The sequence below is a fragment of the Penicillium brevicompactum genome (assembly GCF_028827555.1).
Source record: "Penicillium brevicompactum strain IBT 35665 chromosome Unknown utg000002l_segment0_segment0, whole genome shotgun sequence".
Classification (NCBI taxonomy): domain Eukaryota; kingdom Fungi; phylum Ascomycota; class Eurotiomycetes; order Eurotiales; family Aspergillaceae; genus Penicillium; species Penicillium brevicompactum.
Genome location: NW_026623205.1, coordinates 62,220 through 85,454, shown reverse-complemented (window position 1 = coordinate 85,454; position 23,235 = coordinate 62,220). Strand labels below are relative to the sequence as shown.

At 51.8% G+C, this 23,235-nt stretch overlaps 11 protein-coding genes across 11 annotated transcripts; 5 read left to right on the top strand and 6 right to left on the bottom strand.

Annotated features, from left to right (window-relative positions):
* Positions 1-113: 113 nt before the first annotated feature.
* On the bottom strand, positions 114-2,614 carry N7506_002801 (putative spindle pole body associated protein SnaD; the record flags this gene model as incomplete). The annotated part of the gene is made up of 2 exons (XM_056952096.1): positions 114-1,974; positions 2,022-2,614. The coding sequence occupies 2 exons, from the start codon at positions 2,612-2,614 to the stop codon at positions 114-116; spliced, it is 2,454 nt and encodes an 817-aa protein (XP_056813788.1).
* Positions 2,615-2,974: 360 nt separating this feature from the next.
* Positions 2,975-3,400, bottom strand: N7506_002800 (uncharacterized protein; the record flags this gene model as incomplete). Its single annotated transcript, XM_056952095.1, has 1 exon — positions 2,975-3,400. One exon carries the CDS (start codon positions 3,398-3,400, stop codon positions 2,975-2,977), a length of 426 nt encoding a protein of 141 aa, XP_056813787.1.
* Positions 3,401-4,349: 949 nt separating this feature from the next.
* N7506_002799 (putative class III chitinase) lies at positions 4,350-5,318 on the top strand (the record flags this gene model as incomplete). The annotated part of the gene is made up of 1 exon (XM_056952094.1): positions 4,350-5,318. One exon carries the CDS (start codon positions 4,350-4,352, stop codon positions 5,316-5,318), a length of 969 nt encoding a protein of 322 aa, XP_056813786.1.
* A 240-nt stretch (positions 5,319-5,558) lies between these two features.
* N7506_002798 (alkaline phosphatase family protein) lies at positions 5,559-7,633 on the top strand (the record flags this gene model as incomplete). Its single annotated transcript, XM_056952093.1, has 3 exons — positions 5,559-5,636; positions 5,692-5,824; positions 5,889-7,633. 3 exons carry the CDS (start codon positions 5,559-5,561, stop codon positions 7,631-7,633), a joined length of 1,956 nt encoding a protein of 651 aa, XP_056813785.1.
* A 221-nt stretch (positions 7,634-7,854) lies between these two features.
* On the bottom strand, positions 7,855-9,481 carry N7506_002797 (RNA-binding signal recognition particle subunit SRP54; the record flags this gene model as incomplete). Its single annotated transcript, XM_056952092.1, has 2 exons — positions 7,855-9,354; positions 9,404-9,481. 2 exons carry the CDS (start codon positions 9,479-9,481, stop codon positions 7,855-7,857), a joined length of 1,578 nt encoding a protein of 525 aa, XP_056813784.1.
* Positions 9,482-9,742: 261 nt separating this feature from the next.
* On the top strand, positions 9,743-10,648 carry N7506_002796 (rRNA-processing protein RRP15; the record flags this gene model as incomplete). Its single annotated transcript, XM_056952091.1, has 1 exon — positions 9,743-10,648. The coding sequence occupies one exon, from the start codon at positions 9,743-9,745 to the stop codon at positions 10,646-10,648; it is 906 nt and encodes a 301-aa protein (XP_056813783.1).
* A 292-nt stretch (positions 10,649-10,940) lies between these two features.
* On the bottom strand, positions 10,941-11,631 carry N7506_002795 (ferredoxin family 2Fe-2S iron-sulfur cluster binding protein; the record flags this gene model as incomplete). The annotated part of the gene is made up of 3 exons (XM_056952090.1): positions 10,941-11,182; positions 11,234-11,340; positions 11,396-11,631. The coding sequence occupies 3 exons, from the start codon at positions 11,629-11,631 to the stop codon at positions 10,941-10,943; spliced, it is 585 nt and encodes a 194-aa protein (XP_056813782.1).
* A 190-nt stretch (positions 11,632-11,821) lies between these two features.
* N7506_002794 (mitofusin complex protein UGO1) lies at positions 11,822-13,408 on the top strand (the record flags this gene model as incomplete). The annotated part of the gene is made up of 2 exons (XM_056952089.1): positions 11,822-12,181; positions 12,260-13,408. 2 exons carry the CDS (start codon positions 11,822-11,824, stop codon positions 13,406-13,408), a joined length of 1,509 nt encoding a protein of 502 aa, XP_056813781.1.
* Positions 13,409-14,428: 1,020 nt separating this feature from the next.
* Positions 14,429-15,952, bottom strand: hapX (bZIP transcription factor HapX; the record flags this gene model as incomplete). Its single annotated transcript, XM_056952088.1, has 1 exon — positions 14,429-15,952. One exon carries the CDS (start codon positions 15,950-15,952, stop codon positions 14,429-14,431), a length of 1,524 nt encoding a protein of 507 aa, XP_056813780.1.
* A 3,019-nt stretch (positions 15,953-18,971) lies between these two features.
* On the top strand, positions 18,972-20,516 carry N7506_002792 (M18 family aminopeptidase; the record flags this gene model as incomplete). Its single annotated transcript, XM_056952087.1, has 1 exon — positions 18,972-20,516. One exon carries the CDS (start codon positions 18,972-18,974, stop codon positions 20,514-20,516), a length of 1,545 nt encoding a protein of 514 aa, XP_056813779.1.
* A 466-nt stretch (positions 20,517-20,982) lies between these two features.
* On the bottom strand, positions 20,983-22,358 carry N7506_002791 (uncharacterized protein; the record flags this gene model as incomplete). Its single annotated transcript, XM_056952086.1, has 4 exons — positions 20,983-21,386; positions 21,570-21,936; positions 22,009-22,113; positions 22,164-22,358. The coding sequence occupies 4 exons, from the start codon at positions 22,356-22,358 to the stop codon at positions 20,983-20,985; spliced, it is 1,071 nt and encodes a 356-aa protein (XP_056813778.1).
* Between the last annotated feature and the right edge of the window lie 877 nt (positions 22,359-23,235).

The following is a 23,235-nucleotide window of genomic DNA, read 5'->3' as shown; positions in this document are numbered from 1 at the left end:
GCGTTCAATAGACTGGCAGGTTCGCACATCCTGAACACCAAACACCGCTAAGATGAAATGAAAACGCCAGGAGGGCCCATCATACATAAGACAAAAAAGACGAAAGACAGACACTAAGCCTTTGACTCGCTCTTCGGCTTCTTCGTGGCATACTTGTAACGATAAGCCTGCCCACTCTTCTCACTGCGCCGGTTCTCTTTATCTGTTACACCAGGACCACGGCCCATCTCTTTCTCGCCCCAACTCATCATCAGAGCCTTTGCCATGCGATCCCGTTCCTTGAGAAGTAGATCGATACGGCGTTCCCATTCACGTTCACGTTTATCGACGGAGAGGGCAATGCGCTGGTCGACAGCCGCGGCAGTTTCTTCTTTCGCGGCGAGAATAGCTTCCAGGCGTCTGAGTTCGGTTTTGAAAGATTTCTTGAGCTGGGATTCTGAGGTTGCGGATGTAGAGCGAAGGGTTGCGAGTTCATCGCGGAGGGTAGATTCGCGTTCCTCGGCGGTTGTAAGTAGGTGGCGGATCTTGCGCATGGATTCTGCGTGCGAAGCGCGCAGGGTGGAGACTGCGGTTGAGTGCGCGGTTTGGAGACTACGCAGCTGGGTTTGGTGGTTTGCTTCAAGGAGTGCTGTGGGATCTGGGCCACGGGCGGTTGGGGGTGATGAGGGCGGGCTTGGTGGTTGCAGGATCTTGTCTTCCTGAAGCCGAGCAATTGTTTCAAGTGACTCGGCGTGCTCTTCCTTTGACTGGATCAAGTCGTGTTGCGACTTGTTGAGAGCTGTTGTCAACTCGGTCACTCGGGTGGTGAGGCGCGAATTTTCCGTCTCAATGGTCTTGAGTAGAGATTGGGTCTCAGATGTTTGACTGCTCAGGCGGCTCAGTTCAGCTTCGGAAGCCTTCTGTCCCGCGATTGCCGCATTGAGTTCTTGCTGCAGATTGGCAAGCTCGTTGTGCGGGATGGTCACAAGGTTGGACTTGGGTGATTGCGGTGCGGGTTGAGATTCAGGGAACTTTTCTTTCAAGAATGGGGACTGCGGTCCTGATTCTAGGCCCCCGGGACCGGGACCCAAGTCTTTGATCAAGTCAAGAATCTCACTGTAGGTGCTGTGCCCACTGATCGGAAGATCAGCAGCTGCAGCCTTCAGGGCGCTCTCCTGCGCCTCCATGTGGGATTGAACCCGGGTGAGATTGGCTTCCAGCGTCGTATTCTTTTCTTCCAGGGGCTTGTTCCTGGTTTCCAAATCAATGAAACGCTCCTCGAGGACCTGGTAGTTATTGTGGGCTCGCTCTAGCTCGGTCTCCAGTTTTTCATTCTCCAGTCCATAATCATCAATCTGGCCTTGGAGTTGGTCGATCTCAGAATTCTTTTGCTGTAATTGTGTGTCCTTCGATTCGGCGACTTCCTTGAGCTTGGCAAGGGTCTCATCGAGGGTTACATCACGCTTGCGTGCTTGTTCTTGGGAAAGAGCGAGTTGCTGTCGCAGGTGCGTGATTGTCTCCAGACGCTCTTTGTCCATACCACTCTGCGCGTCGCGGTCGTGTAGCTGTTGCTGCATTTGGCGAATCTGCTCATAGAGAGGGTCAAGATCCTTCTCGCTCTTAGATTGGGTCAACAGCTTCTGCAGTTCTTCATTTTGTTCTTGCAGTGATTGGATCTGTTCGCGGGGCACTGCCTCTTCACTTCTTTCAGCCTGTGCTTGCTCAATGAGCTCGTTCTTCCGCTGTAATTCCATCTGAAGGTGACGGATCTGCTCTCCTGCAGAGACTGCCTCAAGAACACGATTGCGATTCTTCTGAAGCTGATCATCTCGTTCCCTCAATGCCTGTTCAAGTTGTGCGACCTGCTGCTGGAGATCCTGCTGCTCGTCTGGTTGGTGGCTCGACACATCGGACAGTTTGCGCATGGAAGGGGATGCTGGGTCAGGGACCTCGTCGTCGTCGGGGAATTCTTCAATGTCCTCTAGGTGGGGGAATCTTTGGGGAGGGCGCTGGGTCGGTGCAAGAGATGCGAGGGGGTTGACATGTCAACGGGCGGGCCAAATTCACTGTACTCTACTGAGTCTGCCTCCTCTTCAATCGCGGGCTGTTTTGACCGCTGGAAAGACCGTCGCACCGATCCGTAATTAACTTCCCCGTCGTCCTCGTTTTCTCCGTCCTCCATGTCGCCCATCAGGTATTTTTCCATATTTGCAGTGAAGTCTTCGGGTCCTCCAACCTCGGATAGCTGGTCGGCCTCCTTATGGAACGGTGGTAAAGTATCCTCATTTCCGTCTATGGCGAAATGACCACTAGGGAAATTACTAAAATCCAATGTGTAATCGGCCAAGCGCGCATCGAGGTCTGAGCCCGAGGGGCTGCCTGGGGTCGGTGGACGTTCCACATGTTCCATATCATTTACAGAGCGGGTGTCTTGGTTGTCATCGCGGCGATTGTTCCGATCGCCTTTCTCTGAGACACGTTCGGTTGCGGGTGTTTGCGCGGTGGCCGGGGTTCCCAGCGGGCTAAGCGGCTGTTGTGGAGGCGACGATGGCATAAACAGAGGGGTCACCAAGGTCGATTGCCCGATCGTATCGTGGGAGGTGGGAAACGGTGAGGTATAGCCCGTGTTGGCCATGATTGCGCACGCGTTGCGGGATGCGCAAAGATCAGGAACGCGACAAGGCCAATGTTGCCGAAGCAGCGACTAGGCACGGTTCAATGATGTTACAGTAGACAGTTGCAGCAAAGAAGTATCGGTCAGATAAAGGGAAGAACAATAGTGTGATTGCGGGAAGACCGAGACAAGAACCTCGCGATGAAATGTATCTTAACACCTCAGGCATCAATGTTTATCTAATTCCCTTTTGGGCCAAGTGGGGATTTTCGACGTTGGAAGCTAATCTTGCGTTTCATCTTGTCGTCTCCAGGGCTGCTATATCTACGCAATATGTGGTAGAGATTGTGGAGGGAAATTTTCAAGAAAGAAAAGCCCTAATCACGCGCATGTCTTCCACTCTTCGAATCCAGGGGGAACAATCGAAGGTTCCGATGACCGGCCACGCTGCTTGGCTTCTAGTTCACTCTCCTCGTGCTCTGCAGCTTTCCTCCGACTCGCTTTCGCCATGCCCTCGGACCAAATTAGCCTGTGCTGGTGGATGTCAGGGATGATCCTTACATGTTTATCAGTTTGGTGCCCCTGAGACTCTCCGCCTCGGGCTTTGCCACCTTTCTTCCCGCCTTTGTGTCCCATGGCCGAAAGCTCGTCGTGAGAACGATTGGCAAAATTACCAGGATTAGGATGGGGTCTATGTGGCAGTACTGTGGCAACACTTCGTTTTGATTCCACATTCAAAACACTTGCCGACCGACACAGTTTGGCCAGCGGGCTGGTCATAACGCGACGACCGCTGAACAAGAACATGGCGTGAAGAAGTCGGAAATCGGGGACTTCACATTCAAGGACGTGTCGCTCTGGAATGGCAACTTTCAGTCATCAAATCCTTCAAGGTATCTTACTCATGAGCATCCTTTCGGTTTATATAGTTCTTTGGGAACAATGTCGCCTCTTTCATCATAGATGGCAATGTGGCTCTTTCCAATTTCACACTACACTGATGTGGCCAGCTAACCAGATACATGGGTTTTTCGTATATCGCTGGAGCAATGATATGACCAAGTTTGATGTCATATCTCAAACCTCATTAGGGATTTGGTTGCCCAGATGTGATACAACTCGAGGAAAATGCAGTGATGATGCCCAGATGGGCTGTAAAGGAACTCAAGGTCGAGGCGTAGTCTGCGACTTGAATGGTTCCTCTGAACTTACCTAGCTCGCTCTCTTCAGATATTGCTTTTGAATTGTGAAGCCCAAAATTCCATCGCAAGTTACTGGGAGCAAGGTCCTCGGCCCGGGAGGCACACGTACTAACCTTGAAATCCATGGAGTAGCAAAACAAGAGCCGCGATTACAAGGCTCATTGATCATTTTCACTGTAAAGATTCCAAAGGCTTACCAGTACAAACTGACAGCCTCAGAAATTGTTGTCAGAAATAATCGACGGGGGTGCTATGTACTCCGCATGTTTACACCAGTTGGTGCCAAAATGCCCAGGTTAGGCTTAGTAACAAAGCAGGTCGGAGTTTATTCTACGTTGCTCAGTCCGAAGCTACTACACTGTGTTGCAGTGATATTTGGCGCATGATTATTTTTTTTTCCCCATAGAATCGTGGAGAGAACGGATGTTTAGTTGATCATCTCCGTCGTTCATGCATTGGGGCCTAGCTTCCAGGGCCCGCAATCACCCCACTCCAATCATCCTCCAACACTCATCTTGAATTCCCACATGTTGGTCTAAAATCTATTGACCAACATGCCACCTATCAGAGGAGGACTCGGCGAGCGCCCGCGGGTGATCTTGTACCACCAAACACTCATTCCGGGAGGGGGCCAATACGTCTCCATGCTGCCATTATTGGAAAACAACACTGGGATCACACATGTAATTCTGGCCGCCGTCCACTTAAACGAACAGCCAGGCGATATCACTCTCAACGATGATCCGCCCGACAGCTCCAAATTCGATCCCTTGTGGGCCGAAGTGCCCCTCATGCAACGGCAAGGCGTCAAAGTGATGGCCATGCTTGGCGGTGCAGCACCAGGCTCCTTCACACGACTCGACGGCAGCCGTGATGAATTTGAGCGGCACTACGCGCCGCTCCTAGCCATGATCCGTCGCCATGGTTTGGATGGCATTGACCTGGATGTTGAGGAAAGCATGTCCCTGCAAGGCGTGATCAATCTGATCGATCGACTCAAGGCCGATCTGGGCGACGCATTCATTATCACATTGGCTCCCGTTGCAGCCGCCCTGTTAGGTATTGGAAACCTGTCCGGGTTCGATTACAGGCAGCTCGAGCAATTCCGTGCTTCCAAGATCAGCTGGTACAATACGCAGTTCTACAATGGCTGGGGCCCAGCTGAGGATCCACGGATGTATGCCACGATGATTGCGCAGGGCTGGTCGCCGCGACGAGTCGTTTATGGTCTGTTGACGAACCCGGGCAATGGCTCCCAGGGGTATGTGTCAGAGGAGAAGATTGGGCCTGTTCTGGCTACGTTGGTAGAGCAATTCCCTAACTTTGGTGGTGTTATGGGTTGGGAGTACTACAATGCTCTTCCTGGGGATACAGCAAAACCCTGGCAATGGGCTACTCAGATGTCCATGAATATGGGAATGAAGGACCTGGTCACCGCAACTCGGGAACTCATGTCGGCTGGGCCGATGGCGAATAGCCTCAATAATTTGCTTCAAGATATGATCAACCAGGGTCGGCGATGAGTGTACATATTATTTAAGGGACTTATGCACATAAAAAGCCGAGATGTGAAGTTTGTGGCTTTGTTGTCATTGTTTGCCAAGAATTGCTTGGAGCTGTCAGGCTACGTCATAGTCCAAGAACAACATCTGCACATCCTCCGCCTTTCTGTCCTCAGTGAGCGACAAGGCCGTTCGCTAGTTTCCATTGCTTAGCATGTGCTGATCGTCATCATATTCATCATTATTGGTCAATACCGTGCCATGGTCTCTTTGCAGCGCATCGTCGCAGCCACTAGCTCGGCAGCCATCCGGCTAGGAGCATTTGTGTTTCTAAGATGGGTTGGTGCCTAGATGAATTTGAACCACTGTGAACATGACACTGATGATATCCTAGCTACCTGGTCATAATTTTGTTCCCCTAGTGCTAAGCTCTCTGGTGGTGTATTTGACCTCAATCACTTCTTTGGTATATGGCACCGAGACCCCTGGGCGTCAGACCAACAAATCACGGGCCAAACCTTATGACAGTGAGTGAAACACGACTTTATTGACAGCTTGGGTGGTCATAGATTCTGACTGTCACTCGCATAGGCCGAGGAACAATACCTAGGACCCGAACCGGAGACTCCGTGTTCAAGACCCTATTCGGGGGCCTACCCCACGCAGGTTCAAGATTTCTGACATGGACAACTATTTTGATCAACATTGTTCTGTCACTATTGACCGTCGACTTTCTGGCTCGTGACTTTGTGCTCCATCCTACTGAGAATGTCTCGTTCTCTCGTATCGGATATGTCTCCCCAACTACGGCTAATTTGGTCTTCCGTGAGCCAGACACAGCACACCTGCCTGTGACTATCAAGTATCAAGACCTCACAACCAATACTGGGGACTGGCACGAAGAAGGAATCATTTATCAGTTGAACAACAGCACCGACTTCACAGTTGCAGTGACTATCAATAACTTGAAGCCCTCAACTCAATACCGTTATTCGCTGTCCAACAACAAATCTGGCACATTTATAACCTCACCAAAGCCCAAGTCACCTGAGGCTAGTCGACTCTCGTTTGTCACTTCTAGCTGCTTGAAGCCAAACTTCCCGTACAACATTCTTTCGCACCCGTTGCGGGTGCCAGGCATTGAGCAAATGACCGATGTTCTCGCGAAGCTGCCCGAGGTACTCCGTCCAGCATTCATGCTGTTTCTGGGTGACTTCATATACATCGATGTACCCTACCGACTCGGGTCATCCTTGACCCACTACCGCAGCGAATACCGGAGAATCTACTCCTCCCCTTCATGGAACTATGGCCCAGAAAACAATCGGGCCATCGACCTCCCTTGGCTGCACACGCTCGATGATCACGAAATCGAGAATGACTGGTCTCAGGGAAACAAGACATCGCCCTACCCAGAAGCTGCAGACCCATTCGTTCACTACCATGTGTCAGGCAACCCGCCAATCCCAGAGACATCATTCGCCCACCCTGACAACGTGACCTACTTCTCCTTCACCAATGGACCAGCCTCATTTTTCATGCTGGACACACGAACCTATCGCACAGAGCCAGCACAAGAGGACTCTACGATCCTCGGACATGCCCAGCTGCAGTCCTTGCTTACCTACATCTCAACCCCAGAACAGCCAGGTGTCCACTGGAAGATAATCTCTTCCAGCGTCCCATTCACCAAGAACTGGCACGTCGGCACAACTGATACATGGGGTGGATTCCTCAACGAGCGCCGCACCGTCTTTGAAGCAATGTGGCGTGCCGAACGAGACCTCGGCATCCGCATCGTCCTCCTCAGCGGCGACAGACATGAGTTCGGTGCTACACGCTTCCCAGACCCAGCCCTGAACCTTCCGTCCAGCGCTCTGCAGCCAAACACGCCTGGCTTTGGTCTGCATGAGTTCAGCGTTGGCCCACTGAGCATGTTCTACCTCCCCATCCGCACATACCGTCAGACAGACGACGAGGATGTCACGGTGAAGTACGCGCCGCAGGGAAATAGCAAGTTCGGCCTTATTGATATTGTGGACGATGTTGAGGATTCGGATCCGGGTGCTGAGGCGCCGGTCCCTGTTCGCAGCTCCGTGCTTACATATTCGCTTTATGTGGATGGTGAGGCTGTTTGGAAGTACCGGCTGAGCGTTCCATTGGATCGAAATTTGCGATCCAGCGCTACCATGTTGCCACCTGGTCGTGTGCTTGAAGATCAGATTTCGGAGCTGGGTTGGAACGTTGCTCTTGGAGCCGCTGTTGGGCGGGTGCCGGATTTGGCAAAATGGGCTCTTGATAGATGCCAGGAAAGACTGGCAGGATATCTACATTAGATATTAGACAGTCGTGTTTGCAGCAAACTCAACGTAAATCAAAATTCCATTTCCAGGATGGTATATATGATAGTGATGAGTTCATTACCATGTTTTGGTCTCATGTACAATATTGCGCATAATGCGAAGAGCAAAAGTAACGCCAAACACCAGCCCAGATGCTAAGTTGATGAGCCAGTGGTTCGAAGAAATAACAAGCAAGAAAACATCAAGGATTGAACTTAACGTCCTCCTCGGCCGCGTCCGCCGCCGCCGCCCATTCCACCCATCAAGCCGCCCATTTGACTCATGAGACTCTGCATGTCCATGCCGCCCATGTTAGGCATACCACCACCTCCACCACCCATCATCTGCATCATCTTAGCCATGTCGGGCATACCTCCGCCTCCGCCACCACCACCCATGGACTGCATGCGCTTCTGCATGGCAGCCATTTGTTGGTCCTTGTTTCCACCCTTCATCATCTTCTGCGCTTGCTGCATCTGCTTCTTCTGACCGCCAACACGCTTGGCCATGCCGGCCATCATGCGGTGCTGGGAGAGAACATCTTCAACTTCGCGAACAGTGGTTCCACTGCCGTGTGCAATGCGAACCATGCGGCTGGGCTGCTCGACAAAGTTCTTGCCATCGCCATCCAACTCAGCCGTGGTCATACTGTCGAAGATGTAGACCATGCGGCGAAGCTTCAAGGAGCCATCCTCGTCGTCCAGGCCCTGGGTCATGTTTGACAGACCAGGGATCATACCAGAGAGCTTGGACAAGGGACCCATCTTCATGATTGATGTGATGTTTTCACGGAAATCACGCAGAGTGTAGATACCCTCTGCGATATGCTTGTATGTTTCCTTGGCACCGGCAGAGTCCTTGGTCATGGCCTGGACGTGCTCAACCAGTCCAGCGACATCACCCATACCCAAGAGCTTTTGAACGAAGGCACGGGGCTCGAATCTCTCAAGGTCCATCAAATGCTCACCCGTACCAAGGAAGATAATAGGAGTGTGTGTAGCAGCGACGGCAGAAATGGCACCACCACCAGCGGCGTGGCCGTCAGTCTTGGTAATAATGATAGCACCAAAGTTTGCAGTAGCCTTGAAAGCCGAAGACTGAGCTTCAGCAGCCTGACCAATAGTACCATCGAGCACCAGGATCGTCTGGTCTGGCGTGACAGCGTCTTGAATCTGAGTCATCTCTGTGAACAGCTCCTCCTCCTGTCTGTGACGACCACTAGTATCGACAATAATGACATCAAAGCGCTCCTTCTTGAATTTGGCCACACCCTCAGCAGCCACAACGGCAGGATCCGTCTGGGTCAAGCTACCGTAGTATGGAATCTTGGCCTTGGTTGCATTCTGCTTCAGCTGATCGAACGCACCAGCACGGAAAGTATCCGCGCAAACCAGCGCAGTCTTGAATCCACGCGTCTGGTAGTGACGAGCCAGCTTTGTACATGTTGTGGTTTTACCAGCACCCTGCAGACCAACGAACATAATGACATTGGAACGGCCCTTCTTAGGACGGAAGGAATCTGCGTGAGGGTCGACTAATTTGACGAGCTCATCGAAAACGGTCTTCTGAATCAAGCGCTTCTTGTTCACGGCGGCGGGGAGGGAGGCGAAGTTCACACTGGCTTTAATTGATTTGCGCAGCGTACCCACGAGACGGACGTTAACATCGGCAGATAAAAGCGCGGCGCAAATCTCCTTGAGCATATCATCAAAGGCCTAGCTTGGGTTAGCACCAGGCGTTATGAACGCACAGCAAGTAGCATACCTTCTCATCGAGGTTGTTTGACCTCGTCAAGTCATTGACGGCGGAGTTGATTCGCCGCCCCAAATCCTGAAGAACCATGGTGGATATCTGTAGATTGCAAGTGTGACAAAGATAACGAAAGTAAGGACCACCGTAGTAATCTAGAATCCCGCGATGGAGGAGGGGTGGAAGTGCTATCCATCGAAAGACCAGAGAGGCAATGTGGAGGGGCCAATCGGAGAGCGAAATGATCTCACCGCCCCCATACGACCGCCAAAAAAAAAAAGTTGATACGGCTCGTCAAGATCAGCGGATCTTTCTGTTTTACTTCAATTTCCACCACTTTGAAATTCCCTCACAATGCCTCCTGGGTTTTCCAAGAAGCGCAAGGTTCTTGATGGCCTCAAGGGCGAGACCGGCCGCAAGAAGAAGTTCACAAAGCAGCGCTTCTACCACAGCAGCTCCGAAGATGAGGAAGACGACGACAAGTTCAATGCCGTCAGCCTCGGCGACTCCGACGAAGAAGATGGAGGCGTCAAAGTGAAGAAGCCCTCGGCTCTCGATCTCCGCATGAAGAAAGCAAAGGAAGCCAAGGAAGCACCCGCACCGCAACCGAAAAAATCAGATGACAGCGAGTCCGATTCCGCCGACGAAGAAGAGATCGAGCTAGGATCCGACGACCTCGAGGATGATGACGACGACGAAAATGATGCCTCTGGCTCTGACGAAGACGTTTCCGATTCTGCTCCTTCCGAAAAAGGTGCCAACCGTGGCCGCGCCGTCCCCAAGCGCAACGACCCTACCGCATTCTCTACCTCCATCTCCAAGATTCTGTCTACCAAACTCCCTTCATCCGCGCGGGCTGACCCCGTCCTCTCGCGAAGCTCGTATGCCTCCAAACTTGCTGCTGAGGCTGCGGATGATAAGCTCGACAAGGCCGCGCGCGCCAAGATGCGCGCCGAGAAGAAGGAAGAGCTAGACCGTGGTCGAATTCGTGACGTGATGGGTGTCAAGAGAGGACTTGCAGGTCCTGTGGCTGAGGAGGAAAAGCGTGTGCGCAAGATGGCTCAGCGTGGTGTGGTCAAGCTGTTCAATGCCGTGCGCGCAGCTCAAGTCCGCGGTGAGGAAGCCGCCAAGGACGAGCGCAAGAAGGGCACAATTGGTATGGGAGAGCGCGAGAAGGCCGCTAATGAGGTCAGCAAGCAAGGATTCCTTGAGTTGATCAATGGAAAGAAGGGAAAGCCTTTGAACATCGAGGAGGCTTGATTGCTGGATCTACGATTACCCATGGCATGTTTCTGGCGTTTGGAGACTTTCGTGTTATATACTCTTTTCTGCACTGTGATATAAAAAAAGTACTTCTGTGGAAAGTATTGGTTGAATGGTACAGGAGATTTTCATTCGCGATTTCGCGCAAGCTTGCTAGATGCATCATATGAATAGTACAGTACAGAGTCCTCACGTTTGGACCATAGCCCCCGGGCTACCTTGATATGTTGAAGTGGGTCAGGTGAGAGAGACGCAATGTCTCTCCGGGTTTTTCTTTTAGCTGGTTTGATTATTTCGACTCGAAGTCGCTTGCTTGCAAATTCCGGGTCATGGTCGGCAATCGCACGACCAATCCGTCAAGCTCTTTGGTCATGAGGACCTGACAACCCAGCCGAGAGGTCTCGGTGAGTCCGAAGGCCAGGTCCAACATGTCGTTCTCGTCGTCCGAGGGCTCTTCCATTTTATCAAAAGTATCCGGGTCATCGACGATCACATGGCACGTTGAGCAAGCGCAAGATCCTCCGCAGGCACCTGAATGACTTGTCAGTTTTATATCGCACGCTCGTGATTGGCTCAATTCACCTTCCATCTCAAGATCATTTGCCTGGGCAATGTCTAGCAGATTATCACCCTCCGCAACCTGTAAGTCGATCTTGGTGCCATCCTTGTCGATAAAAGTAATGTTGATCCTGCGAATGGTCAGCGCGCACGACAATGACTCAAGCCAGCGCATTCCGAGCTCACTCTTCTCCGGCCTTTGGCGGCGTGATGTGACCGTGTGCGGCTTGCGCAGTAGCAGTGAAAGAACGGGTAGTATTATATCCTTGCCATTGTGGAAGGCTTCGGCGTGCAGTGTTGCGCTGTGTTGTGATTCCGTTGGACCATGTCTTTGAGCTCAGATGTCTCCGCGATTGAGCAAGGATATCGGCGGACTTGGGCACACGGCGCAATTGCAGGCCAACTTCTCTCCAGAAAACCATTTTGAATAGAATCCAATTAAATCAAGTGGAGGATTGGGAGGGAAGCGGGAAAAAAAGAGGATCCGGGGGAAGTTGGGAAGTGAGCAGCGATCGTCCAATGGCCGCGGAGGAAAAAAAAGACCCAAGGCGGCGTCGGACAATTCAACTGCTCCTCCCGTTCTTCATATCCCCGAACTTCACCACCACCATCATGGCGAATCGTGAAGGGATTAATCCCTTGCGGCCCTACTACATCCCTCCCTCTGGCTTATCGCCAGCTTCAAATGCACCTCCCGAAGTGGCGTCCCCGTCATCGGCTCAGGTCTTTGGCAGCACGGCGCGCGACCTCATCCCGGATTTAGACTATGCCGATTATTTGGACGCCTCGCCTTCTGTCTCGGACTGGGTCCGCGATGCCCTGAATGGAGCACTCGTGCGCTATACCAAGGTCTTGACCGCTCAACCATTCGATGTCGCCAAAACTATCCTACAGGTGTATGTTGTGTCCGATGCCGCAGATGAGTGGGATCGGAAGGCCACACCGGAAGCTCAAGGAAGCTCATACGACTCGGTAAGGAACTTGCTCTCAACAGCTTGGATGAAGCTGTGCTGTATCATCTAGTGGATAACTAACCCTGGCTGTGTATAGGAGTCTGAATCATCGGATGACGAAAGTAGCTACTTCACCTCAGCAGCCCCTCCAACACCCACTCCGAGTACGCCTCGATCCCGCAGATCGCGACGTCAAATCACCGACCGGAGTGGCTATCTTCGTCCCGAATCTACGGCCAAGCCCCAGCATGCCTTGACTCTGAAGAACTCCAACAGTCTCACCGAAGTTCTATCCCAACTCTGGGCTTCCAGTGGCCCAACCTCCCTATGGAAGTCCTCCAATGCGACGTTCATCTACTCGCTCCTCCTACCCACCTTGAACACCTTCATTCGAAGCTTGCTGTCGGCTATCGTTGGCTTACCGGAAGATGATATCTCGTCGTCTATGACCGCCGACATTCTCACAGCGTCCTCACCGCTAGCAACGCTGGTCCTCTCGTTCATTTCCTCCTCCCTCTCCGCCCTGATTCTGGCTCCTATCGACACAGCTCGCACCTTCCTGATGCTCACATCCGCAACACATGGCCCGCGGTCCCTAATCCGAGCTATCCGCCAGCTCCCCACCCCCAACTGCACGATCCCCTCGCACCTCGTCCCAATCACTGTGCTCCACTCAAGTCTGCCAAACTTCATAATGACCTCCACCCCACTCTTCTTGAAATCATACTTCTCTATCGACCCTCTTCTCAACCCCAACACCTGGAACCTCTGCACATTCCTCAGCTCCGGCCTCGAACTCGCCGTGCGCTTCCCTCTCGAAACCGTGCTCCGTCGCGCCCAGATCGCCACATACACATCCCTGAGTCTGCGTCAGAAGTCCTCAGCAGGTAGCATTCGCGCCGCATCCATCGATGCCTCGGACGTCGAGACCATCGTCCCTACACCACGCACTTACCGCGGTATCATTGGCACCATGTGGCATGTTGTCTACGAGGAGGGCGTTAGCTCCACTCCTTCCGACTCTGAGCGTGCAAACCAACTCCTCGGCAACCCATCCACCAAGAAGAGCCTCCAGAAGCGACAGCAAGGCCAAGGCATCCAGGGTCTCTACCGCGGTTGGCGCATTGGCATGTGGGGCATTGCTGGTATCTGGGGAGCTAGTCTTCTCGGTGGCGTGGCCGGAGGCAGCGAAGATGAAGTCACGATGAAGGGCGGCCACGGCCGTTCCAGTGGAGGACGCTTCTAATTGAACCCACATCATGGTTTGATCGACACAACCTTGGCAGTAGGTGCACCCCTGGTCACGGAAACCTCATATACAGTTGATAGCCTGGATTGTCATTCTGGGGCATTGGCGTGCTTGCTTTGTTCGCTCTCCTCTCATTTTTGTTTACATTTACCTATACCCTGTCAGATGTGCGAGGGGTAATGGCGATCGGCGTTACTTTGAGTTTTCATGTATAAATCCTTCTCTACACATAGCTCAAGTATGTAACGAGCTCGATGTATGCCGGCGATCTTTTGGCCGGGTATTTAATTTGACGATCGACTATTGCTTCATCAAATCCAATTTAGAATTCCAGGGCTTTGAGGGGCCTGACTAATAGATAAAACACTGAAATTGCAACATCCTCTTGGTGTCCTCGAAGGTCCATGGGTGAACATGACCTCGGGACCTCGGGAGCGCGTGGATATGTTCTTGGCAAATCAGTGGGATTTTCGAGTCCACGACTGGAGACAATTTATTTGTGCATGAGGCTCAAGGCTCAAGGTTCCAAGGTTGAAGCGAATGAAAACTTCTCCAAGTTTTTCACCCGAAGAAGTAGCTTAACCTCTCTGGGAATTCTACATAGTGGTACCAGATTCACATAAATTTGCGTAGTATCGTTTCATTTATGAGTAAAAAAATCATCCACGTTGTACACATAATCCCCGGAAAAGAAAAGAAAACTCCGCTAGATGATCCATCTTAGGAGAAGAGATCGAAATAAAGGGACCACCAAATCGACCACTGACCATGTTCATAGCGGCCAGCCCCTGCACCAAAGGCGAGATCGAGAGAAGAGTGCTTTTGTGTAGCGGAGAGAAGGAATGAGACATGAGAGTATGTAACGCCGCCTCCCGCAACCCGTGGTGTGTTTAGAGACAATCAATGTCAGGGTCATGATACAGAGCAACCGGGGGACATGGGTATCAAAAGAAACCCCTGAAAGGGATCAACGCAAGCAAAACAAGAAAAGAAAGGCCCCCGGCGGCAACACACACTTTATTTTTCCGCGAAGCGCCGATCGAAGTAGCGCAAGACGCCCATGACGCTCGCGGCCTCGACTTCCATGGCAGCGCGACTGTCTGGGGGCGCCAGGTCGCGGGGGTTAGGGAGGGTGTGGAGCTTTGGCAGCCAGGAGGAGATTTCATCGCTTGCGCGGTTGAAGTTTGGGTGGCGGGAGAGAGTTGTGAAGGCGTCAGCGCAGGAGAGGGTTAACTCTGAGGGCGAAGCGGGCTTGGGTGGGGGAGGTTGCGCAGACATGGTGGTGTTCTTACGCGTGGTGGTGGTGGTGGTGGTGGTGGGGGCATTGGACTTGCAGCATCCTCCGTCCTTGCCGCCCCCTCCGCAGCAGCCTCCCGATGGAGTTCCGCTCGCTGACCGGGAGGCTGCCAGCGTCTTGCAAAAAAGGGTGCTTCGGGGGTCGGCAAGACACTGGGCGCAGGTGCCTGGCCCGTTGGCACAGGGGTTGGTTGCTTGGCTGATTGGGGGGAGGGTGACTTCGGAGCGGGCGTCACCCTCGGATGGTGGTGGGGTAAATTGGGAGATGGATTGGATTGGGGCGAGACGGTTGGCTTCAAAGGTACGACTTCGCTGCTGCTCGTGGGCGGCCATCTCGGCGCAGATGCAGGGGGTGCCGTCCTGGCAGAAGCCACAGGGGTCAACGGGTGGCGAGGAGACGTCGTCGTGGGACTGGGCAGGCACACCGGAGAATTGAGCGGTGAAGTCAATTTCCATCTCCTCGGGGTCGGGCTTGATGGCGGGGTCACGGACATCGCGTTCCGGGCTGCCGACGCCGTGAGGTGGATGACGGCTTGCATGGGATGACTCGTGAGTGTCAATTGGCATACCGAATGCATCTTCGATGCACTGGCAGTGAGAGTTAGAGCAGTTGTTGCATCCAAGAGGAACATTTGACTGGCTGTCGTCCTTGTGGTGGTCGACGGTGGTGGGACGAACATCCTCCATGCGGGAGCTTCTAGTCTTGCGAGGTGGCAAGGGCACAGAGTCAGGGATGGGAGTGGCCTTGGTGGTGGCAGGGCCGGAAAGAGAGGATCGGAATTCCTTGACCAGGGCTTCCTTCGCACTGCGCTCAATCGACACCTCTTTCTCCAAGGCGTGGCAGCGGTCGCGCCACCAGCTCATTTCCTCGCGGCACTGGTCAACCTCGCCGGAGAGATTGCCAATCTGCTGCTGGAGGCTAGCCACTTGGATATCATGACTATCTTCGACTTCCTTCATTTGCTCTTCGAGTTCACTGACGCGTGCAGCCCGGCGTTCCCGGAAGGCGCGCTGGGCAGCGCGGTTCTGAGCCTTGCGCTTGGTTGGTGGGGTGTCGGTAGCTGGCTTACGACCCGGCTTAGGGCGGGGTGGAATGACCCATTCCTTGGAGGTGATAGAGCCGGGCGTGCCTGGTCCTGGAGAAGGAGCTACAGAAGCCTTGCAAGCTAGGGCGGGGGCGGGAGCCAAAGCCATAGCAGGATTGGTAGCCATGGCAGAAGTCATGGACACACCAGGGGTGGCCATGGCAAATTGGTGTTCAAGTGCTGCGGTGAGGTCAGTTGGAGATCCCACAGTCGGGCGTGTTCGGGGACGCACGAGCCGTTTCTCGGTCGGAAGAGCGGAAGTGCGCTCATGCGAGCCGATAAGCGAGAAGAGCCAGTAGAAACAAATGAAGTGCTCTTCACAAAACACTAAATGCGTAGGGGTGAGTAAGTGCGACTCGACGATGGATATATCTAAAAGAGAGAGGGAGAAGGGGGGAGGAAACGGGAAAAGAAAAGATGATCAGATTAGATGTGCTCACATGATTCCGGTTTCGGACGCAACTTTCGGTACGTTAACTTAGGAGTCTTTGCCTCGATTATTCTCTGATTTATTCTCTATTTCTCATTGGTGCAGACCTGAAGGGGGATCATGTTGGAAAATTTTTATCTGATCCGACCCCAGGGATGTGGAGATCCGAGCAAGCGTTGGTGGGCTGACGCACTTCTCTCGTTTTCCACTATTTTCTCGCTAACTGCGTTAAAGTGCTACCCTTGGGACTAGCTGTTGGCTCTACAAGTGTTGCATTGGATACTCATATCGGCTTCTGGCCATGCCTTGGAGTACCTGCGTAGATCAATCATGTAATTAGGCACATACATCCTGTATCTCAATGCACAGTCTCCTGCGCTGTACATTGTAGTACTTGTACATAGCTCTTCCCACGCAGCTCACCGTTCACCCGCCTCTATGACTCAATCACTAGGCGGATCAAACTCGTTCCACGGCAAAAATTGCTCGGAGTGGAGCGTCCTGTCCACCGAAGGAAAGGCCACCCAGCCATTACCTAGCAGAAACGACGATTGGGCCAATAATAAAGTGCCAATGCGCCAAAATCCGTTTCCCGAATAGCAGCGGTGAAAGGGCATGGATCGACAGTGGGAATTGGATCCCGTACGTCTTTCCTTCTCGTAGGGCCGTTCTCGGTCTGATCTTATCTGATGGCCCTAAAACTCAAATGCGGCGGTTCACACTGGTGGAATTGATGTTAAATTGGAGAACGGCTTATTTCCCTCCTGACTCTCCTCTCTCTTTTTTGGTTCACACCCTCCCAAGGTTGCTGATTCGACCCATCCCCACCAGGCCAATGGACAGATCCTTATCAATCAGTTCCCGAGCGAGGGCCGAACAACGGAACTTTCGCAAACTTGGCCCGATTGGGATGTGCTCGCGACTTTTCACGGATTCCGTGACGTGAAAATGGAGTATAAGGTGCAAAGTGGAAACGGTGGCCAACAAAACGAGCCGCCGCTATTGGGTGGTTTCCCTCGCCAGTGCGAGCCATCGCGTTTAGAGGTGCTTTTCGGCGGCGATCCGAGGGAAATACCCACTCCATTTGGTCATCTTTTGCATCCTGTCTCAAAGGGGTATGTTGTACGAATGAAATTGACACTGATGTGATTTGCCTCTAAGGAATTGGCTACCTGGTGAAGAAATGATACTCTACTCTATTCCGTACACAGAGGCCATACGCATCCTAGGTGCTGATCTTAATTTGCTGACTTGCAGAAATATGCCTTGCCCTCTCCAGCTGGACACTTTCCCGAGCAATTCCGAACCTATGATCGCATTCCTTCACTAGTTTGAAACGATCCGCTGTTGCCGCAAGGGTCACATAGCACACAGGCGACAAGGTGAATCAAGTGAGCTGTGCTTTGCTAATGCTTTGCTAGGCATTAGTTAGTTGGCCATGCGCTCAAGTAATATCTTGTTGTATCAATATGAAGAACTTCACTGCCAGTACAAAGGAGGCCCCTTCAAGATCAGCTGCGATTGACATGCAGTGATTCGAAATCGAAATCCAGGTATCTCATTAGTTATAATATGGACAACATGGAGCGAAAGACTCGGACAGAAGCACGAATCATACCTAGACAGGAGGTACTTGTACATGTATGCTTTAGTTATCTCTCTTCCCAGATTCATGCCCAGGTGGATGCGGTTTCTCCTCCATGTTCCATGTCCATCCTTGGGACATTTCCTCTCCCCACGACAAGGGCCCGAGATCTGCCTTCAGCTCACTCCCTGTCCTCCCCGCGTCTCTCTCGACCCATTTGACAACCAGCCCGTCGCTATTTATCGCACTCGTTCATAGCACGTCACATAGCCCACGGAGAAAGTCATCTTGTGTGATCAATGACATTCCCCGACCGCCAGCGAACCACCTGATCGACAACACTCCAGGGCTCCAGACGGCTTTCAGCCAGGTGAACTTTCTTGTAGATCATATTCCACAACTACGGCTTTCGGATGAGCTTCAAATTCAATTCAAACCTTTGAACACCTGGGCAGACCCCCGAGTGGCCCCATTGACTGATATTTCAAAGCTGTGCGATGTACTGTCCAGGTGCCATCGAAAATCTTCAAGGTTCTTAAAGCAGATGCTCCAGCCCTGGAGCGTCCTGTAGCCCGAGACTGATAGATCTTGTGAGAGACCGTGCTTGACAGTGAAGACCATCCCGAACCAACTTGGAATATTTTTATGTATGTGCTACCTCCGGAGCAAGACAGCGACTTGCGCAGAATTGAGTCACATGAGCACAACCCTAGAAATACCGTACTCATGAGGATTGGCGATGCAAGACGGAGCTCCTCGTTAAGGCATCTTGGCCATTTTATGACCTTCGCGGCTTCATCCAGACAAAGAGCAGAACGCTACTTTATCATGGGAAACAAATCTGTGCATGGGAATATTCATAACCAGAACTGAAATTGAAATTTCCTGCCGAGATCCTTCATGTTGTCTCAATCAACCACAGGAGCACTAGATGCGGAATGAATATGACAGAGATCAATTAAGACATCTGTTTACTCCGTACGGAGTAGGTGACCCGGGAGATCTGCAGAAGCTGAGGTCACAAGCAAGCAGCCCTGCAGTTATCGCGTCACCGGATGCGATAAGCAAGGGGCAGCGGGCGCCAGCCTCCGCCTTTCCCCTCACTCTCTCCAACTCTCTCTCTTCTCCCCATCTCAAGCTTGCACTCAATAAATTCACTCCATTATGACTAGAAAGCACTCCTCAACTCAAGGCCTCGACATGCCCTGGGCCTCCCAAATGTCCGCCCAGCTCCCCAACCCATTCCAGCCCGTACCTGCAGCTCAGCCCGTCCGAGCTCAGGCACCAACCGCGGACGAGCCCGTCCGACCCGAAGACTACTCAAAGCCATACTGCGAGTTTATGACATCCAACCCTACAATCTTCCACGCCGTCAAATCCTTCTCTAAGCAACTCGAAGACCACGGCTACAAGTACCTCTCCGAACGAGCGGTGTGGACATCAGAGCTCAAGCGCGGCGGAAAGTTCTACACCTCCCGCAACGGTAGCTCTCTGATCGCCTTCAATGTGGGCTCAGAATACGAGAGTGGAAATGGTGTCGCTATCGTCGCCGGCCACGTTGATGCCTTAACAGCCAAGCTGAAGCCTGTTTCCAAGGTTCCCAACAAGGCGGGCTTTGAGCAACTTGGCGTCGCCCCGTATGCTGGTGGCCTCGGTCCTACTTGGTGGGATCGTGACCTTGGCATCGGTGGTCGCGTCCTCGTTCGTGATCCCGAGACCGGAAAGGTCGAGACTAAGTTGGTCAAGCTGGACTGGCCCATTGCCCGCGTGCCTACTCTCGCACCCCACTTTGGTGCTCCTGCAAATGGCCCATTCAACCCGGAGACTCAAATGGTCCCGGTTGTTGGAATTGATAACTCGGATCTTTTCGGCGCTGCTAAGACCGAATCGAGCGGCATTCAGTTTGGCAAGTTTGCTTCAACCCAGCCCGAGAAGCTTGTGAAGATAATTTCCAAGGAGCTCGGAATCACCGACTACAGCACCATTGTGAATTGGGAACTGGAGCTGTTTGATACCCAGCCCGCTCAGCTCGGTGGGCTGGAGAAGGATATGATTTTCGCCGGTCGTATTGACGACAAGCTCTGCTGCTATGCCGCGCAGGAGGCTCTCATTGCTTCTTCCGACAGCACTTCAACCGGGACGGTAAAGATGGTTGGCATGTTTGATGATGAAGAGATTGGCAGTCTGCTTCGCCAGGGTGCTCGGTCCAACTTCATGAGCAGCATTATTGAGCGAATCACTGAAGCATTTGCTAAAGATAACTACGGGCCCAACCTTCTGTCGCAGACGGTTGCCAACAGCTTCTTGGTGTCGTCAGATGTCATCCACGCGGTTAACCCTAACTTCCTTAATGTGTACCTGGAGAACCACTCGCCCCGTCTGAATGTCGGTGTCGCAGTGTCTGCTGATTCTAACGGACACATGACTACCGACAGCGTTAGCTCTGCTATCATGAGCCGTATTGCCGATCGCGTCGGATCAACTCTGCAGGTCTTCCAGATCCGCAATGATTCTCGCAGTGGTGGCACCATCGGACCTATGACCAGTGCCCAGATTGGTATGAGGGCCATTGATTGCGGCATCCCGCAACTCAGCATGCACAGCATTCGTGCTACCACCGGAAGCCTTGACCCCGGTCTGGGTGTCAAGTTGTTCAAGGGATTCTTCGATCACTACGAGGCAGTCGACAAGGAGTTTGCTGACTTCTAAGATACACGCGATAATTTTATTCTAGGGCTCTTTATATTCAAGCTTGTCTTCAGTTCGTGAATGTTCCGCTCTAGACTTCCGTCAATTTTTGCATTCGCTCCATGCCCAGGTGTTTTCGATTCCTATGAATACATGCGTTCCAAGATTGTTGTTCAAGTGACTGGTATTTAAACTATCTAGTGGGGCTCGAGTGCTGTACTTCGACTATATATCCAAGAATTTCCTTATCCCATCAAACAACACCATAGCTCCGAAGGAACCAAGAAAAACAGAAAGAGAAGGAAATCCAAAGAGTGTCTCCGCCGCTGTGAGTTGGGATCATTAAAAAATAGAGTGAATGAGTGGAGCTCAACATCATGAATGAAAGCACGAAAGGTATGTCCACGACGTTCTTCATGATATGCTGACAGAAAGAGAAGATGCAATGAGAGACATGAGCACGGCAGGTCCTCAACTGGGTATCACCTTAAGTAAAAGAAGAATATGATTCCGTCGAATGAGTAATTCGATGGTTAGATTGAGTCCGGTGTGCAACAAAAGCATTGACCTGGGTCATCCCCATCTCTTGTTCCCGAGGAGTTCCATCGTGTGATGACTTGAATCCACTCACGGTGTCAAGCTCGAGAATCCGCTCTGGATCACCAGCACCGTATTCGGGGTCTTCGCCTGGCGCACCGAGGGTGGTTTCATCTCCGTTCCACGTTGAGATGCGCTGAGTTGTCTCGCTCTCAGTGGGGCGACTGGCGCTGAACGTGGTAATCATGCCTGGGAAGACTCGTGCAATGAGGGGCTTGAGAGTTGGTAGGCAGGCGCAAATGATGCCTGTGTTACATTCAATAGCTGACCAGGAGGCAGCACCGACGTTGTCGTCTATTGTTGGTTAGCTTTTGGAAGGTCCGATCTGTCTGAGAGTACATACAGGTAGGATCCATGGAATCGGAAATTTTCTTCAGGCTGACGAGGCGAACAATACTAGTGATGCAGACACTGTTGAATGGTTAGTATATTCTCTTTTTGTGTTTTCATATCTGGGTATCAAAACTCACAATCCACCCAGGGCGAACATGATCATCAACGCAAACTTCTGTCTTCGTGGCAGATCTACAGCCATGAGAGCTGGAATGGGAATGATCAGAATGGCAAGGTCGGTTGTAATATGCATACTAGCATTCGAGAACCAGAGTGCAGTCTTGCTCAGGCAATGGCCTTGAATTGAGTCATCCCAGAATTTCGCAACCGGGATACAGTTCAAGAATGCACTGAGGACCGCCCAGGTTCCATATATACCCAGAATTGAAATCATTATCCAACAGACCACGCGCATTCGGTGTGTGGGGAATACCCGGAAATACTGCATCAGGATCGAGGCTTTGGCGCAAAGAACCGCGGCGTTATAAAATGGGATGGTGAGCCAGAATGCCTAAAGCGTGTGTTAGATCAATCGGGCTTGAGAGATTGAAAAGCAAGACCTCGGGAGCAATGGCCGCATTACCTTCATCTGTCTTTCAAGAATATGTGGTGGGATATCTGCGAGATGCATGCCCATTCCGCTGACGGCTTCGATGATATCTAATGACATGAACACATATGAATTGACCTATGCATTGAATTAATATTTACAACTTTTCATTCAGCAGGACAACTTACCAAAGCGATGATAACCATCCAGTCATTTGCTTCCACTCGTCTCATAAGCTTGATCCGAGTATACATCCTCAATGACACAAAACACGACGCCAAGAACGTGAAGACAACGCTCACGGCCAACCCCTGTACACCACGAGAAGACAGGTATGTCTCATTCTGTGCTCTTTGGAATATCTCATCTCGAAGTTGGAACATGGTGCCTGTGTTGATAGTTGATGCAGTTTGCGGTCTTGGCAAATTGTTAAAGTAGGATGCCTACCCCGGACTTGATCTAGATCAGATCTACCCAGACTGAGGAAGCCAAGTGTGATCAAAAAAAGAACAAACCGGGAGAGGAGCAATGGAAGAATAAAATCCCTTCCACTGAAGGGAACACTTTTGGAGGCCATCCCCTTATTATAATCCCATGCGCATGAATCCGACAGCATACCCAAATGGGAATAAAATAATTGAAATAACGCCATGCAGCCCCAGAAACCAAACGGTCGAGGAAAAAATCCGCTATCCCTATCTGAGCCAGCAGAGAATCAATTGGAGACCGGCCTGCGTCAATTCTCCTCGCCTCCCCGGATTGGCGGGCCGACTCCTAGAAATGAGACAGGATTCTATCCTGGAAGGGTGCGTTTGCACGCAGCGCAAGGGGCTGCAGAGAACCAAGTCGGGTCCAAAGTGAGCCCCGACAAACTCAACACGTACTCTTAATAATCTAAAAAGTTCTAGGTCATTAATCTTGATAGGGTTTTAGTCCATTGTTGTCATCATTTTACACGCACCCAGATATTTCAGTCTGGATGCTCCCGCATGAACGAGGATATAAAGTTTTGCGGTTCTTTGATATATCGATTCCCCACAACTTCTGAAACTTCAAGCCCCTGGGCTCTTTGCTCCTGTTGTACTCTGAATGGTCCAACTGTTCCTTGATGCTGATCATGACGATCGCATGTGGAACGATCCGAGATACCGATCAGATCATGCCTGTGCATGGACCAATCTCTTTCCCTTTGGGGGAACGGAATGACGCAGGGCAACTTATACATTGCTAACTATCATCCTGTTCCATACAGCCGGAACC